Source organism: Cololabis saira, chromosome 1 (assembly GCF_033807715.1).
Source record: "Cololabis saira isolate AMF1-May2022 chromosome 1, fColSai1.1, whole genome shotgun sequence".
NCBI lineage: Eukaryota > Metazoa > Chordata > Actinopteri > Beloniformes > Belonidae > Cololabis > Cololabis saira.
The window spans coordinates 32,961,440-32,979,214 of NC_084587.1; the positions used below are offsets into that span (position 1 = coordinate 32,961,440).

General features: G+C 39.1%; 2 protein-coding genes across 2 annotated transcripts; one reads left to right on the forward strand and one right to left on the reverse strand.

The window, feature by feature from the left end:
* Nucleotides 1–291: 291 nt before the first annotated feature.
* rfx1b (regulatory factor X, 1b (influences HLA class II expression)) lies at nt 292–12,581 on the reverse strand. The gene is made up of 18 exons (XM_061720662.1): nt 12,436–12,581; nt 10,450–10,826; nt 7,270–7,367; nt 7,066–7,155; nt 6,150–6,223; nt 5,760–6,048; nt 5,488–5,669; nt 5,277–5,396; nt 4,906–5,024; nt 4,449–4,567; nt 4,164–4,267; nt 3,921–4,072; nt 3,317–3,414; nt 3,032–3,181; nt 2,726–2,937; nt 2,484–2,637; nt 2,351–2,396; nt 292–2,233 (listed from the first exon to the last, which is right to left on the reverse strand). The coding sequence occupies exons 2-18, from the start codon at nt 10,796–10,798 to the stop codon at nt 2,055–2,057; spliced, it is 2,535 nt and encodes an 844-aa protein (XP_061576646.1). The 5' UTR covers nt 10,799–10,826; nt 12,436–12,581; the 3' UTR covers nt 292–2,054.
* Nucleotides 12,582–16,892: 4,311 nt separating this feature from the next.
* Nucleotides 16,893–17,575, forward strand: rln3b (relaxin 3b). The gene is made up of 2 exons (XM_061731810.1): nt 16,893–17,084; nt 17,194–17,575. Exons 1-2 carry the CDS (start codon nt 16,910–16,912, stop codon nt 17,472–17,474), a joined length of 456 nt encoding a protein of 151 aa, XP_061587794.1. The 5' UTR covers nt 16,893–16,909; the 3' UTR covers nt 17,475–17,575.
* The last annotated feature ends 200 nt before the right edge of the window (nt 17,576–17,775 follow it).

The following is a 17,775-nucleotide window of genomic DNA, read 5'->3' on the forward strand; positions in this document are numbered from 1 at the left end:
AAAAGTGGTGTTTGAAGCTAAAAATCATAAAAATACGTAATGAACAAATGTTCCCTTTTATACTTGATTTCTGTGGCCTCAATTGATGAGTCTTGGTTTGGTTGAATAGTAAATATATAACAGGTGGGATCTTTTCTGAATATACTAGTACTTCCTCATAAATAAGAATTTCACAAAAAGCTCCCTCATATAGTAGACTGGTTTCACTTTGAGGTATTAAAACCTTTGGCATGGTTAACTGGAGACCAGTAACAGTATGACGCCACGCAGAAAAACAGACAGAGACATATCTTTAAAAATCACATCTCTTTAGTTGAAAGCAAGAATAAAGCTACAAACATTTATCACAAAGGTCTTCGGCATGACATCAAGAAGGCAAAATTTAGAAAGAAAAAAAATAATCCACCTTACAATTCAGGTACAAAATCAGTAGCAGTTTTTATGACATTGACATGTGTCCTATCCTGTGTTTAAACGTAAATATAACTTTGTTTTCCCCCCCATGTCTAATACTCTTTGGTGAGATTGTGGTTGTCACAAGGTTCTGCAAAACATCAACTACTATTACAATATATATATTTTTTTCAGTCATTCCCAAAATTCAAATCGTAGCCAGCTCTGCTGACACCATGTGGGATGTGCTGGTGTCACACGTGCTCTTTGGAGGGAGTCTGCTGATGGTAGACTCCTACACCAACACAGGAAAGGCAACAATGGTTAAACAACACATTTGGATGTACAGCCCCAAACAGGAAAAAGTATCAATGAAAAATGGAGGAAAAATAAAAACATAAAATATTTTGACTTGACATTGTCTGCAATGAAGCAAAATTTTAAAAACTTTACTTGTTGCTTTCTTTTTCCATTTTCCAAGCTGTTCTGTCTTTTTCTGATCTGAAGTTATCACAACAGATACATAATATAGATTATCCACAGTATATATATATAACTAGAATATAAACATATACTTTTATCCCTAAAAAAATTCAAAATAGTTTAATACATTGAGTTGAGCCGAAGGTTGCTATGGATACGGTAAAGTTAATGCACCTGATAAGGAGGGATAAGCTTTGGCCTTGTGCTATAGCCCAGGTAAGTTCCTGCGCATTTTGGAAAATGTGTTTGTGAAGAGACTGTCTTTCAATTAACTATAAAAAAGCATTCATGAACTTTAAAAAAAATAGGTAACAGGTGCACAATGAAAGTAAAGATGAAAACAACAAACGGGGTAAAATCCTCACAATGAGGCAAGAATTCTGTTTTCATGTAACTTTTCTTTCTTTTTTTACACCTACTTTCATGACACCAGGATCACATGATCACAGGACCTTAATTTATTAATCTACCAATACAGAATATAGATATATATATGTATATAAGTATAGAATAAAACCGTTTTCAGGGTAAAATCTCTCAAAGGCACAGAGTGTCAGTCAGATGACCAAATTCATGAGTTTACATCAAGAGTAAAATATGGCATCCACGAGGGACAGTGAATCCACAACCATGTGCCAACTAAATTCCTGTTGCAGTATGATTCCAGACGCTACTCTCACATGAGTATTTTCAACAGTGCAATTCCTTTAGCTCCTGTTCTGTCTACAAAGTCATTGCGTTAATGGCAATCCAAGAGATGTTTTTGTGTTTAAAAGGACGACGAAGAACACTGGGAGGTTTCTCTCAACAGCAGTCAGGTCAGTGATTAAGGCAGGGAAAGGAACCAGTGATGATACAATGACAGTATCGTGATTTTTCTTAATTGAATATAATACACTTTAATTATAGGTCAGGCTGGGAAGGCACAGGAAATGAAGGAAGGGCTGTAAGTGATCAAGTGAAGGCAAAGAGAAAGGAAAAATAATCCAGCACAAACATACACAGTAAAAAAAATATCAATGGGCTCTTCCACTTTCTTACATGTTTTACACACACAACAGGCAAGCGCACACACAATTCAAACCAGAAGCCTAAAGAGTGATAGAAAGGGTTGGGGATGGATAATATCATGTTAAAGAAAAGGCGTATAGAGTTACGTTCAGGACCCAGACGAGCTGCTAATGCGGTGCGCTGTGTGTCTCAGGTGGAGTGTGCACGTTCAGATTTATCCTGGGCTGTTTGGCAGGCGGCTCCATCAGCTCCTTCTCCTCGCTGACTCTGCTCAGAGAGCTGGACTGTAGCACTATCTCTCCGTTTTCCTCCTCGCTCTCCTCTTCCTCCTCCTCCTCCTCTTCTTCTGATAAAGAAAAACGTCAAAATGCAATTTAATAAAAGCCGCTGGAGCAACCCTAGAAACTACACTTATTTGCAAAGCTTGTTTTTTTGTTGTGGTTTGTTTTAAAATGTCTTTTACCTTTTTCCAAGTCTGAAGAGTTTCTGTTCTTAATGCTGCTGGCAAACTGCAACACAGTAAAAAACAGATGCATGTAAATGTAACTAATCTGATGCAACTGGCACCAGTGGAGCAGCTCCAGGCAGTCACGTACTTCTCCCATGACGGCTATGGGCGTCTCTCCTTTAGCCTTGGCCACCCTGTGTTCGATCAGGTAGTACATGTACTCGTCGTACAGCAAGCGGATCAGGTGGAAGGAGCCGAAACTAGCAGCGCTGCGCAGAGTCAGATCCCGGATGACCATGGAGCTGATGAGAAAGCAGAGAGCATTTACAAATGTGTATATTTCTATTAAAAAATACATGCTGTATATTTACAGATCCCTTTTCCCATCACCTATAGAAGGACCAGTTGAGTAGAAAAACTTTGGCAGCCTTGGGCAGGGCGACACGGTTGTGCTCATAGGGTTTTAGCACCTGGGAGACGACGCCATCCAGCCAGGTGGCCCACTGTTCCAGAGAGTTGTGCTGCTGGAGCGTGGCTTTAAAGTCCTGCTCCAGCCGCTGGACCACGCGGTCTTCACACTGACACACCCAGGATGCCTGCTCCTAAGAGGAGGAATACAGGCTGCGTTTCCCCAAAAGCAACAGAGCAGAGAGACGGGCAGAATCACCCTGACGCATGAGCACGGCGCTATTTTACCTGTACGTTGGTGAAATCGACTCGGTTGAGATCAGAGAGCATCTGGTTGATCTGAGCCGAGTTCTGGAGTACGGCACGGGCAGCTTGGGCCAGATGGTTCAGGCTGGTGTAGCGACGAAGCGTCTGAGAGAAGGAGCTTACACACACCACCTAAAGTGGGTTTAAGAGCTTTAAAAGAAGTTCAACTGATTCCACATACACCATGTGAACATGGAGGTTCTACATGAAAATGTAAAATCAGACCTCCCACTTTCTATGTTATCTGCCTATAAATCCCAGCAGTACCTTGATGCGAACCATCTCCTCTGGGATGTTCATCATGGCACCTGTCAGCCAATTCTCCAGACTCTTGGCAAAGTTACGGATGGCCTGAGTTAAGGCACCTGTAATTTGGAGACGAGACAAGTAAATGAGATAACAGGGAGATGTGATGGAGCCAAAATACCACCAACACCTTCATATGAAATTAAACATTCCTGTTATTCTCAAGTTAATTCTATAAATGCGTTTAAAAAAAAACAAAAAACTTTACAAAATGAGATTATAAAATTAGACTGACATGTACTACTTATTTAGAAAGCGCATTAAAAAATATTTTTATTGATTAATTCAGCTTAAACCATCGCTGACTGTTTCATCAAACATTTTCTGACACATAAGAACTTGAGCAGAAATTCATTCAGTCTGATTTTACTCAGTTTTGCACCACAACAATTTTCTTGAAAAAGTATGATATATCATTGCAATTTTGTATTTTAAACTTCAAAGCAGACTGAATATACAAGTCAGTGTAAAACTGTAGCTGAAATGAAACTCATCCAGCTCTAACTCTTAGAATCCCAAATCCAGAAACACGTAAACATCTTTCTTGCAGGTGTGTCTGACTCACTGGGGATGGGTCTCAGCACATCAGGGATGAGGATCTCCACCAGGGACTGGTACAGCAGGTTGTCACACTCTTTTGTCCAGCGTAGCACTGGTTCAAACTTGCACAGCACCACCAGGCAGGATTTGGGCAAACGTTTCTCAGACTCATTGTGTCTGTGGCGCATGTGAGACAGTCGTAACAGCAGAAACTGAGCACTCGTTAGACCAGTCAGCGATACATGCTGAGTGTTTTTTAGATACTTACAGGTTGAGTGATTCTGTATCATTGCTCTGGCTGAACCGCCAGAAGGATTTCCACAATGTCTCCACAAGAGTGAACTGCAGGTTGATCATGACATCCAGGACAGCCTGTGTGAATTCCACATAACACAACAGAGGTGTGTGAACAGTTTTTTTGACATGACTGCTTGACATAAACAATAAGATCATATGGGCCTTCTTTACAGGTGGTACAAAGAGCTTGGTGTAAACAGCATGCCGAGATGTTGTGGCCAGCAAAAAGATCCTGTCATTAAACACAGCTACTTACCTCACAGTGTTCTCTGTAGAGACTCTGAAAGGCCTTGAGGTGTTCTAAGAGGATCCCATCGGGCAGGCTTTGATTTTGCAGATCAATTTCCACAAAGTCTGGCAGTGGTTTTGTTGCCTCTGCACATGATACAGTAGGAAAACATTTAACATTTATTTCCTGTGTGATCTAGGTATTAAAATTATTTTTGTTTAAAATCATCAAATTGTACCGTGTTGTGCAAGACCGAGGCACTTTTAACCAATTATTGTAAGAAGTCATGTAATTATCAGGCCCATTACTGAATACTGAACCAGCACTAATACAGAAGTCTGTAGAAATATATATATATATATATATATATATATATATATATATATATATATACACATACTGTATATACATACATACATACAAATAAATAACAGGCTGTGCGTTGAGATGGTTCTTGCAACATTCTGCAGGAACATGCATTCACCTAGGAACTGCTGATACTGGTGCACCTGGGCCGAAATATCACAGAGTGCCGTCTGCTGTTGAGCTGCACTGCCTGATGTCCCATTGGCAATGCCCTGTGTCTTCTGAACTGCCTTTATCCTATTTTTAAGAGTAGAAATAGTTCAGAGACACAGAAAACCAGTGCTACAAAGAAGATGGGTCATGCTATAAACTGGAGTACGAAACGGGCTTCATTAAATTATTAACAAAGCAGTTGTTGCGAACTGTATTGGAATAGCTCTTTTCTCAGAGTTGTGTTTGTAGGTGATAATACAGAATAATATAACCTTGTTCAATAATCAAAATGTATTGAATGTTGAAGATGAAATGACAAACTCCTCGTGTGAGTACCTGTTTTTCTGTGAGAAAGGTTGTTGCCTCATGGCCATGTGGTGTTGTTCATCCATCAGTCGGAGGAGAGGAGACCCAGACTTGATCCTCAGACCATAGTAGTGGTACTTTGAATTTCCTCTGAAATGGACCCGGTGGAACAGTTAAGTTAAAATAACCAGAGGTACTGGTAAAACACAGCTGAATCCATCATATGCATCTGTGTCTCTACCTGGTTCCTAATCTCCGTGTGCGTAAACCCATGAAGACAGACCTGATGAGTTTGCCAAAAGATGCAGCATTTACTGGCTCTAGTTTCTGCTCTTGACAGTGCAGCAGGTAGTGGTAGTAGAGGGTGCAGCGAGGTAAACTCACCCCCTCCGCCCCCTCGTAATTGTCCAACAACCATTGCACCTACAAACAACAGACATTATAGTATTTCATGTTCTGACCGTTCATATCACAGATTGTGACCCCTGTTTCTCTTTGAGCTTGTGTACTCACAGTTGCAGGTGGGGCGCGAGAGTTGGGGCTGGAGTAACTCTGCCCTCCTACACCTGCTGCTGCTCCTCCTCCCAACACGTATCCTCCCTGAATAACGTACCCCCCTCCTCCCGTAACTGCAGCAGCCCCGCTATTGACTCCTGCTGTTGCCACAGAAACCGCCTGTGAGGTCACAGATCCGCCGATGTCTGACTCAGAGCTGGGCGTGGCCTCGTAGAAGCTGGAGGAAGACGTGGGAGTGGTCTGGGAATAGAGCGCCGAGTCGGAGAAGGGATAGCTGCCTGATCGACTGGACAAGAAAAGAAATGAATGAACACACACACACACACACACGCACACGCACACACAGTGTGTGTGAGAATGTCAGACAGCAAACTCCACACTACTTACATAGTGGGTGTGGTGAATGTTGAGTCCCCTGCTCCGTCCACATACTGCACCTGGCCAGAATACACCTGCGCCACCTGAACAACGAATTAAGACAACCGATTTTAAAGATGGAAAAACAAAAATGGCATATTAGGGCACATAGCTGTGTATGCATGCATCAATCTAACACATTTTTTCTTACTGGTTCCAAGTTCACTGTTCACTTGAAGCTGATTTTTTTTTTTAAAGAATTTCTTCCAAAAAATGTGGTTGTGCATGTATGCATACCATAATAGCCATTTACATAGATGCAACATATGTTAATCCCTTTCATACCAAGAGCAGTTTTGAACTTTCACACTTTTTTGGAGACATATGACCAATAACAAAACAATAAATATTAAACAATTGAGTTTATATTTTAACAAACACTTCAGATAAACAAAAGGACATTTCTGTCTTTTAGTAAAATGTGTTACAACCAAAAACGTAATAACGGCCAATAACGTAATAACTGCCAATAATGTAATAATTTTGACCATTTCAAATGTAATAAGGCCAATAGTGTAATAATGTGCCAATAATGTAATAAAACTTTTGAGTCAATAATGTAATAACGTTTTGCCGATAATGTAATAATTTTGTAATAATTTTTTAATACCAGGCCAATAACGTAATAACCAGCCAATAATGTAATGCCTTATTACATTATCGGCAAAAAGTTATTACGTTATTGGCTCAAAAGTTTTATTACATTATTGGCACATTATTACACTATTGGCCTTATTACATTTGAAATGGCCAAAATTATTACGTTATTGGCAGTTATTACGTTATTGGCCATTATTACGTTTTTGGTTGTAACAACATGGTTAGTAACAGGATTATTTCTGTATTACATGTCATGTAATGTGAAATATTTTGAACATCAGTTTACCTCCTGGTTTAAATGCACAGGCTGGAGGTTGCTGATGTGGCCTGTCTGAATCCTCTTGGCTGCCTGCGACACCGCCTGCAACACTGACCTCTGAGGGCGAGTACATCCACAGCGTCAGATACGGCCTCATCACAGTTCAACCCTTCGTCAAGGCTCATAAATTGTCATATTAATGGCATTTGTGCATGTATGGTTGTGTCTTACCTGCGAGCTGGTCTGCACAGGCTGGACCACTTGTGTGGGGACACCAGGGGCAGGTGGGCTGGAATCTGACAGACTGTCATTGGAGTGAACAGAGCCCTCTGTGAAAGACACATGAGGGATGAGGGAAAGACTTTTCTTTTCACCAGCTGATCAAATCAATCTCCACGGTAAAAGCAGACACCGACCCCACAAGTTCAGTACTCACGACATACTGCCTCCAAATCGTAATAACAACCACCGCAAAACATCTTGCTACCATAAAGCCCTTTTTTTTCCACCTCTACTTTGGAAAACTGCTAGAGAGCAGCAGGAGGAAGAGTGTGCCCAGCCAACTCTCCTTCCATCCTTATATCTTACATGCAGCGAAGCAGCCTTGGACAGCTAATCTCCCCAGACGGAGAGAGAAATCATTCCATCTTGTAAACATGCAGATCAGATGAAACAGGGAAATGAGGGATACACGTGGGCTGATGAATAGGTGGAGAAAACACAGGATGGCTGTATAAAGGAAAGGGGAGACACTTTTTTTGTAACCTTCAGGTTAAAAAAAAAACATTTCTTTTTTTTTTTTAACTAAGTAATCGTCCTGCTCCCATTGGGCTGCCCTTCGTACTTAATAAAACAACAGCCGGTTAAAATAGTAGTTCCAGTTTGTTTTGGCTTTATGGGAATGGATCAGACCGTCCATAGATGTTAGTAAATCTTGTCTCTGATCAATGCTGAAAATGAGGACAATGTAACCTAATTATCGAGCAAGTAAATAATATTCTAATCAACCATTGTAAATCCTCTGATTTAAAAAAATGTTTATCAGTCGGTGCTGCTAAATGTCATTTCTCTTCCCACAAGCTCGCTGCCTGTTTAATATCTAAAAATTCCTTCTGTTATTCAGAAAACGCTGAACTATTTTGACACAAAGCTACAGGGGTATTACCTGAGAAGAAAAATAAACGTGATGGAGACAGTGCAGACCAGTCTGGTCCCAAAACTGGTTCAGTTTTATCAAGTGTGTAACATTTCTGATTATTACTATGAAGACCAGTTGCAAAAAAAAAAAACACTTTAACACATAAAAGGCCCACATTTGTTGGGGATGAGACAAGTAGCATGGTTGGTGGTGCTTAAATGTTCAATAAACTAAATTATTTTCAGTCATGTAAAAATCTCTCACATCATCAGAGCACTGGACATTCAGTGTTGCTTAAACTGATAAACTGAGTAAAATACAAAATAGAGCTTGTATTGCATTCAGCATTTCCTCTAAAATACAACACCTAACAATCCAAAACAATATACTATACGCAGTTACCAATATGGAATTGGCATTTAAATTATTGCTGATTTAAATGCAGCACTGTATTGTGTAATCTCAAACATTCCTTCTAGCCGTCTGTTCTAAATACAGTTAAGGGGAATCCCAGAACACAAGCTAGTAATTTATACATCACCGAGTCCTACTGCATGTGGAGTTGGACTGTGAGTCTCTCACTTTAGATGACAGAGCTACGATCCACCTGATACTGGTGGCGACATGATCTATGAATAGATGGTCCCATATTTAGCAGACTATACACCGGAACCAGTTTATGGGGTCAGTTGTTTCTCTTTAGATAACACCACATTTAAAAAATACTAAGTAATTTGAATGTTAATGTGCACTTTTTTCAAAATATATAATAATAATATACTTTTATTTATTTATTTTTATTTATTTATATTTTGTCAACCTGTGTCCTCATAACGCGTCTGCCATGTTGTCATTTAAACAATACCATCAAAAAATAAATAAAATAAACAATACCATCACTATTGTTTTTTCTGTTCTTCTGTTGGTCTTTATGCTAGCCATTTGATCAGAATCGATTTCAAAAAGAGCATAAATTCTTTGATCTGTTAGTATAGTATACACCATACTTCCAGATAACCGATACCTGTCGTGATATCAAAGGGGAGTTGTTGTTTGGAATATAATCATATTTGCACCAAACTGATGATGTGTGTTTTCATGGACCAGAAGCAGCAACCAGCAGCTCCACTCTGATACATACAGCTATTATGTTATTGTTGATTCACAGAGTAAAGTTAATGGAAAACCCATTTAGAATATTTAAAAAAAATATGTTTTTAGTGTCGCTTTTAATACTGTTGTTAATACGTTACAACTAATTTAATCTATCACCTGAGATAGTCAATCTAACCAGACAAAATAACTGTCAGTAAAAGCTTTACATATTGTCCTAAAAGTTTGTAATGTTAACTTTTGCCCAAAATAACTAACAGAGGCAAAACTCGAACTCAAAAACTTTTTAGTGTCAGATATTAACAAATCTAGCAAGGCTTTTCATAAATATAATCTGTCCTTATGCCAGAGAGGGAGAGAGATATCCGTGATGTAAGGATAGAAGAGCAAAATGAGAAACCTTCAATTTAAATGGTTTAGTCCAAGGCATCAACATTTATTTTTTAGCTTTACAAAACATCTACGTTTCTTCTCTGTAACCTCCTTCAGAAACTTTTCCCTCCTTGGCTTATTGATGGCCGTTTAAGGGACTGATCTTCAAGTATGGTAAGAAAGGAACAAGAACGCAAGAAAGGGCAGTAAAAACACCTCAGCTAGTGTGCATACGGAAAATAGATGGACTACATCTTAGTATTAGAAAGCGCAAAAATACCCTCACTGGATTCCAAAAGCTGCAGATTATATCAATTATTCATTTGTTTTGTAAAACCAAAAGATATTGAATTTCCACTGAAACATATTGGAGGAAAGCAGATTCATAGGTCCTTTCATTTAAGATCTATGAATCAGCTGCTTTAAGTTATGGCGAACAAGGTTGATTACACATATTTGTACAATCCCATCAGCACTTTTTCATGGCACACTAACTATTCATACAAAGCTATTCAAATATCATTATAACGGTGAGAACTTTTTATTATATTTTTCAATATTTTAAAGACTCTAGAATAACATTAAGCTCCCCTTCACCACTTTCTAACTAGCCTTGATCACTTTGTACTTGATAAACTACCAGACTCCAACCAGGATCCAGCTTATACCCACTGTTCAGACTTAAACTCACTCTCTACACGATACTGGCTGGAAAGTGCATGTGTGTGTCTTGCATCTATAATTATAGGTTTGTTACAGTCATTTCGCAGTTACATCCCATTTCTCACCTGTGACAGTTACTATGATGTACTGAGGCGAGTTGCTCGGTCCATTACTCTTCTGGACGGAGGAGTGTTGAATCTCAGGGCTCACAAATTGCTGCGCGGGGGTAGTCAGGACCACTGCCTTGTGGCTTTGGGCCTGGGTGGGCGGCGCTTGAGAACAAAGTGCATCCTGTCCTGTTTTGGAGGCGGCGGCTGACGGGTTAACTGATGAAACCGTTCCAGAGGCTGCAGGGATCTCGGACAGGAAGTGTGCAGTCTTTGCAGATGAGGGTGTGGTGGCAGTAGGCGTTGCTATGGTTACTGCGTCAGCCTGCTGAGGCTGAAGGTCCTCGGAGTACCCACAAGTTGCCATGGCAACCAATGCTTTTGAAGCACTAGTTCTGTGGATAGAAAGAGGCAGCACTTGTTAATGAAAGCGCTACGAACGCAGAAAAACACATTGCTTCCTTATTATTCAGACTGAAAATTTTTGGTTACACAGACCTTGCCTGTGCACTAATTATGTATGTGTGTGTGTGTGTGTGTGTGTGTGTGTGTGTGTGTGTGTGTGTGTGTGTGTGTGTGTGTGTGTGTGTGTGTGTGTGTGTGTGTGTGTGTGTGTGTGTGTGTGTGTGTGTGTGTGTGTGTGTGTGTGTGTGTAAAAACATCTACCAAGGAAAGGAAGTAGGGCTTTTGTCTTAGACTAGGTAGTGGTCTAACGCCTTTTTCCTGTTTCCTCCATTATGAAAATGTGATCTTACCCATTAAAATACGTGTAAATAGAAATTAATTAAACTTTTTTTTAATTGAGTATTCATATTATCGACCATACAAGTATTACAGTTGTGGCAAAACTGTAAAACACATGAACTAAAAGGGAAACACATGTGCTACGTCGACACTCTCAGGTTATACAACATGGAGATAAACTCATAGTAACAACTCAAGGCTGATTTATGGTTCCGCGTTACACCAACGCAGAACCTACGCCGTAGGTTCTGCGTCGATTTAACGCAGAACCATAAATCAGGCTTCAAACCACCGCCAGCCAGGACTTCAGGCCGTCCTGCTGGCGGTAATGCTGCGTTCCATTTACCTCGGAAGTCGGAACTCGGAACTGGGAATGACGTCACAGCCAAGTTATCAGTGTTCCAGTTACAAAGTAGGTAAACAAGTTTGTAGTTCGCATATACCACATGAAAAATGTAAATTACACTATAGCAGCATATATATGCCGAACAATACTTGTATACGACTGATTTAGTGTGACCAAAACTAGAATGAAGTGCTACGAATTTTTACAGAGCTCTCTTCTACTGTTTACAACCGGGGCAGCCATCTTGGAATGGTAACTCGGGGGTGGTGAAGACTCTCCCACTTTCCCAGTGGGAAATCCCACTTCGAGGGGCGTTCCAGTTGAAAATTCCGACTGGGAACTGGGAAATCCCCACTTCCGAGGACAAATGGAACGCGGCATAAAGCCACTCCTCCTCCGCGAACCAACACGGCAAACAAGCCCCGCAGAGCGGACGATCCTCCGGCACAGCGTGCAGCAAGGGAGTGACTTCTCGAGTTTCAATGTCACACCAAAAACTTTTTTGAAAGTTACAAAAAAAGTCCACGGAACGTCCTATACCAGCGTATCCAATCTCTAAACCCACCCACACTTGATGTACGTAACCATGTGCATTATTTGGGTACGTGGTGGTTTTTGGAGCGACTGCTCCGAGAAAGAGTTCAGACTAGAGAGCCAGCTATCCGGGTTTATATGCTATAACCAGTCAATGTTTGGCAAATTACGCCTGAGTGGACTTGAGTGGTAACACAAACTGTAAACTCTGAACATTATGACAGATCAAGCGGAAAAAAGTGCGCCATCTTGTTCTTATCAGAGATGTGACATCGCCATAACAACCACTTTCATCACCCACACTCTCCTTCACTCACTGCCTGCACGGAAACAACACACGGAAAACCACATTAACATGCCACAGTCATTTACTTGTTTACCTTTCTGTTCCAGATATTGTCCCTAATAGTCGTTAAAGTATTTCCATATATCTCGGTGGTTGTTGTTGTATACTCCGGTTGCTGGGCTCTTGTCACCAGGACTACCGTGGCTATGGCGCCGAGCCTTCACCGGGGCAACTGTTGCTATCCTGTGTTCGGGGAACCGCCCACTGCTGCGAGCTGATTGGCTGTCGAGGGACACAGTCACGACGTCAATGCAAAGCTCGATTGTTGATTGGTTAAGCAGCTTGTCCGTCACTTTGTCCCGCTGCCCTGACGTCAAATGATCACTCCTACAGTCATGTTACTTTTTTAGATTGCTCAATACGTTTCATTGTTACGTTGTGGGGATTCTAAACTTCCGTCTAAATCGTAATTCTATTCAGGGAAAGTACAAAACATATACCTATATATATATATATATATATATATATATATATATATATATATATATATATATATATATATATATATATATATATATATATATATATATATATATATATATATATATATATATACACAGGCTGTCTCAGAAAATTAGAATATTGTGATAAAGTCCTTTATTTTCTGTAATGCAAAAATGTAATACATTCTGGATTCATTACAAATCAACTGAAATATTGCAAGCCTTTTATTATTTTAATATTGCTGATCATGGCTTACAGCTTAAGAAAACTCAAATATCCTATCTCAAAAAATTTGAATCTTAATCTTAAACTGTAAACCATAATCAGCAATATTAAAATAATAAAAGGCTTGCAATATTTCAGTTGATTTGTAATTAATCCAGAATGTATGACATTTTTGTTTTTTTTAATTGCATTACAGAAAATAAAGAACTTTATCACAATATTCTAATTTTCTGAGACAGTCCTGTATATATATATGTGTGTGTGTGTGTGTGTGTGTGTGTGTGTGTGTGTGTGTGTGTGTGTGTGTGTGTGTGTGTGTGTGTGTGTGTGTGTGTGTGTGTGTGTGTGTGTGTGTGTGTGTGTGTGTGTGTGTGTGATTATGTGTGTAAGTAGATATATACACAGATATAGAGCAGGTGCAGTTAATAGAGACAGTATAGTGTAAATAAGTATATTCATATAAATATTTATATGGACATGTATAATTACAGTATAATAATACTGTTATTTAGCAGTGTGAGTACAGTGTGTGAGTATTTATAAATACGGGTTAAATGATTAGTGAATGGGGGTAGGATTGCATAAGTTTAAACTTCTTCCTGCTCCTTTTTTGCACATGTAAATTAAGATATGAAGTGTTAAAGGATGAAATTCTTTGTTTTGTTTTCTTAACTTCTCTTGAAGTGTTGTTTTTTACATGTACAAAAATAAAAAATCAAATCAAATCAAATACGCGACAGGTCTCTAATGCTACCCATGTATGAATGAATAAATACGCTGATTACGTGGTACAAGTAGGTACAGCGAATGACAGCAATACCTCTGTATTGTTTGCCAGATGAAATCAGACTGATCTCATTGTAGCTGGTAGGGGGGATAGGGGGGTCCATAGATTTTGTCCTTTGGTAACCTTTGTGCTTTGCACAGACACCTCAGCTTACTGATATCACTTCTCCTCAATAGATGGGCACCAATGACACTGGGTATTTCTAATCACCCACCGCAGAGGTCTCCCGTCTTGGGTGTGCAGATCCCACATCTATTTGCTCTGCTCTCAGCAGAGGTGTTATTTGGATCTTGAAACACAGGTAGATTTTTTTGAATGTCATATTATAACTGCTTTTTTTTTTTTTAAGTTTTGTAAATACAATTAATATAAGGTGTTTTGTTCTAATCTGTTGCATATGCATCAAGTTTAAGTAAAATGAGTGAAATATAAGTACTTATTGAACTTTGGATTTTTAGTGCAAGCATAATAATTAAAATACTAAGAAGAATTTAGATGCTTTGAATAGGTGACATTTAAATGATCGACTATATGTTGCTAAAATTTTTGTAAACTTTTTTAAATGACCAGCTCATGTCAGTATCTCTGCTCTGGTCATAAGATAATGGTGTGTTTTTGAACGGTGACAAACTACATCAACTACATGTGGTTTTTTTAAAAAAATTTTTATTTTTTTTTATTTGAAGCTTTCTTCTTCCTTGCCTGTCCTGATCCATATAGATTCTCCTCTATCTGTTCGACTCAGTGTCCTCTATTATGTTCTTTTCTCCTTTCCACTCCTGCATTGTCTGTTTCTGTTGGGTCCTGTGATGGAGTGGTGACCTATCCATGTTGTACACTGCTTTCTCCTGTTGGCAGTAGAGGTAGGCTCCAGCAGACTCCTGTGACCTTGAAGCGGGTATAAATAACGGATGGCTCAAGATGTTTTAGATTTACTAGCTGTTTAATATTTTTCTAAACATTTGCACAAAAAAAAACGAATTTTCCTAGTCTGCACTCATGCCGTCAAAGCCCACAAATTTGGGGATCATTTCTAAAGTTCCTTCTTGAAACTTGCTTTTAATAATTACATCTTTTGTTACATAAGAAATTTTCAATCTGTGCAAGACAATCAATAAAAAAATGTTCCCTCCTCACCAACATGAACTTGAAGATGAAGCAGTACGGTTCTGCTGAGAGGTAAAATTTTCTCCAATTCAACTAGTTTGACTACAACCAGACTGGTGTACGCCCTCTGGCTCATTCTACCTTTGTCATTACATGCAGAAATTACATGCATGCCAGGCAGTTTTAAGAAAATCATGCCTGTGAAATAAAGAGACACGTGAACATCGGCCGGTTACACTTTTGATTAAAGATATTCGGTTACTGTATAATTATTTCTGGAGTTTTAATGTATGAGTGGAAGAGAGAGTTTTCTTGTTTGGAAATGTGGGGCTGTTCATAAAGCATTTAGGACCACAGTGCCAAATGTTAAGACTAAATGGCTTCCAGTTTAGATCATTGCTCCCGGTACAATGTGGCTCAAAAATGTTGACTTTTTTTTTCCTTAAGAATTTTATTTATTTAGAAAAAAGAGTTGCAAAAGAAAACACAGATCATGTGGGCAATACTAAGTACCCTCTTACTGCTTCAATGAGATTTAAAATGGTCAGTTGCAGCCAGGTGCTGCTCATCATCAGCCGTTGATCAATTGATCATCAGCATATGTGATCATCTCTATAGATCTAGACATTTCAGCAGTTTGCTGGTCTGGAGCCTTTTGGTGTGTGTTTACGCAATACCAAGAGAGAAAAACATAAACAAAGGTCTTGCACAGTTGTTGAAGCACACCAATCTGGAACTAAGTTATAAAACAATTTCCAAACAATTATGAATTCAACATTCTAGACCAGAGGGAGAAAGATTATTTACTATTGAAAAACCATTCAAGACAGTTGCCAATCTTCCCAAGAGCTTATATCCCATCAAATTTGCTCCAAGGTCAGACCGTGCAATGTTCAGAGAAATTGAGAAAAATGTTAAAATTCAATATAGTAGAATTAGAAGAGACAATAAGAAAACCTCTTCTGTTGAAAAAGAACAAGGTAGAATGACTGAGCTTCTCCAAAATTACATCTAAACCTATGAAAAGACTATTGGAACAAAGTCCTATAGACTGATGAGACCAACGTGCAAAGTATAATTCTTTGACCTTAACGTTGAGTGCCAAGTCTAGACCTGAGTCCAACTAAAATGTTGTGGAGAGTATACATAAATGTAAAAATCTCAAGAACCAAAGAAATGTTGCAAAGAATAATTGGCTACAATTCTCCCACAACCATGAGAGAGACTGATAAACTCATACAGAAACAGACCACTTCAACTTATTGCTACTAACAATGATTCTACAAGCTGCCGAATAATGGGGGTACTTAGTATTACCCATATTGTTTATTTATTTTTGGTATAATTTTTAATAAATAAATAATAAAAATGTGAAAAAGTCCTGCTGTTGTTTGTTTCAAGTGGAATTTGCCTAATACTAACACCCACAACGATTAAATGAATATTATTACTTTTTGGACACAAAAAATCTCCAGAGGATTAAAAACAGGGAGTACTAACTTTTACTCATGATAACAAATCATGTTGTGAAGCATTCAAAAGTTCGCTACTGGTTGGTCACTGCAGTATCAACTGATTGCATCCTTGTTGTCCTTGAATGGATGATGATCTTCATCCAAAGCTCAGCAGAGGAGATAGCAAAGACTGAGATTGGGGTCTTGGCCCTCAGTGCAATCCAAATGATGTAAAGGACAGAAAGGCCAACAAAAGGTCAAAAGGGATTTGTTCTGTTGACATCATCTCTAGCATAATTCACTATCTAATTACAATTTTTTTCTTTTTCCTCTGTGCATTGTTACCTCTAAAGGTCTCCAGTCTTATCTTTGAGGATGACGATAGCTGGAGGTTAGCTGAGGTCCATCTGTGAGGTGCTGAAGCCTATATAAGGTGAGGGTATCGTCCAAAAATAAATACAAATCTCAGAAATCTGCATTTGCTTACCAAAATGTGGAAGGCGGCACTTTTAACTTTATGCTTGTTTGTGGCACTGGTAGACAGGGCACAGTGCAATGATGGCCAGCCCTCCTTCTATGGGGTGAAACTGTGTGGAAGAGAATTCATACGTGCTGTCATCTTTACCTGTGGTGGTTCTCGCTGGAGGAGAAGCATAGGAGAATCAGGTAAGACTATGGAAAAAATACTTTACATAGAAGTATATTTAAATGATGAGCCATCTTTATCTAAACTCAAATTATGATATTAAGATGATTGTCCTTTCCTTTTAATCAGCTCTTTTTGAAGAGGAAGCCCTTGACCCATGGAGCACAAACACCATCCCTCAACTTACCAGTAAGCAGGATCCTGCAAAGCCTCGTCCATGGAACAATCAAATGTTGGAGGAAGGGTCCATGACTGATGGATTCAGTCAGTCAGCTCGCTCACCTGTCTCAGATGTGGTGCTGGGGGCTCTTCGGAGCACAGATAGGAAAGGAAGGGATGTAGTTGTTGGACTGTCTAACTCTTGCTGCAAGTGGGGCTGCAGCAAGAGTGAGATCAGTTCTCTGTGCTGAACCAGGCTACTTCTTGTCCTGTTACTCATATTGCTCTGTTCTTTTTTAGTGTGTTTTTCTTTCTATTTTTTCTTGTATACAGATTTTTTTCTTCCAAACTCCAAAGTAATAACAAATAATTATCCTTGCATTGCTTATTATTTCTTTAAAAAAAAAGTGTAATCAAAATGTGTTGCCATAATTGATGGATTTGTTTTATAAAGCTTTGTGCAGTTGATAGAAGAGTTCTTACTCTTTTGAAAAGAAAAGAAAAAAAATTCCAATGATGTTTTGTGACATTACAATACTAAAAGTTTGTTTC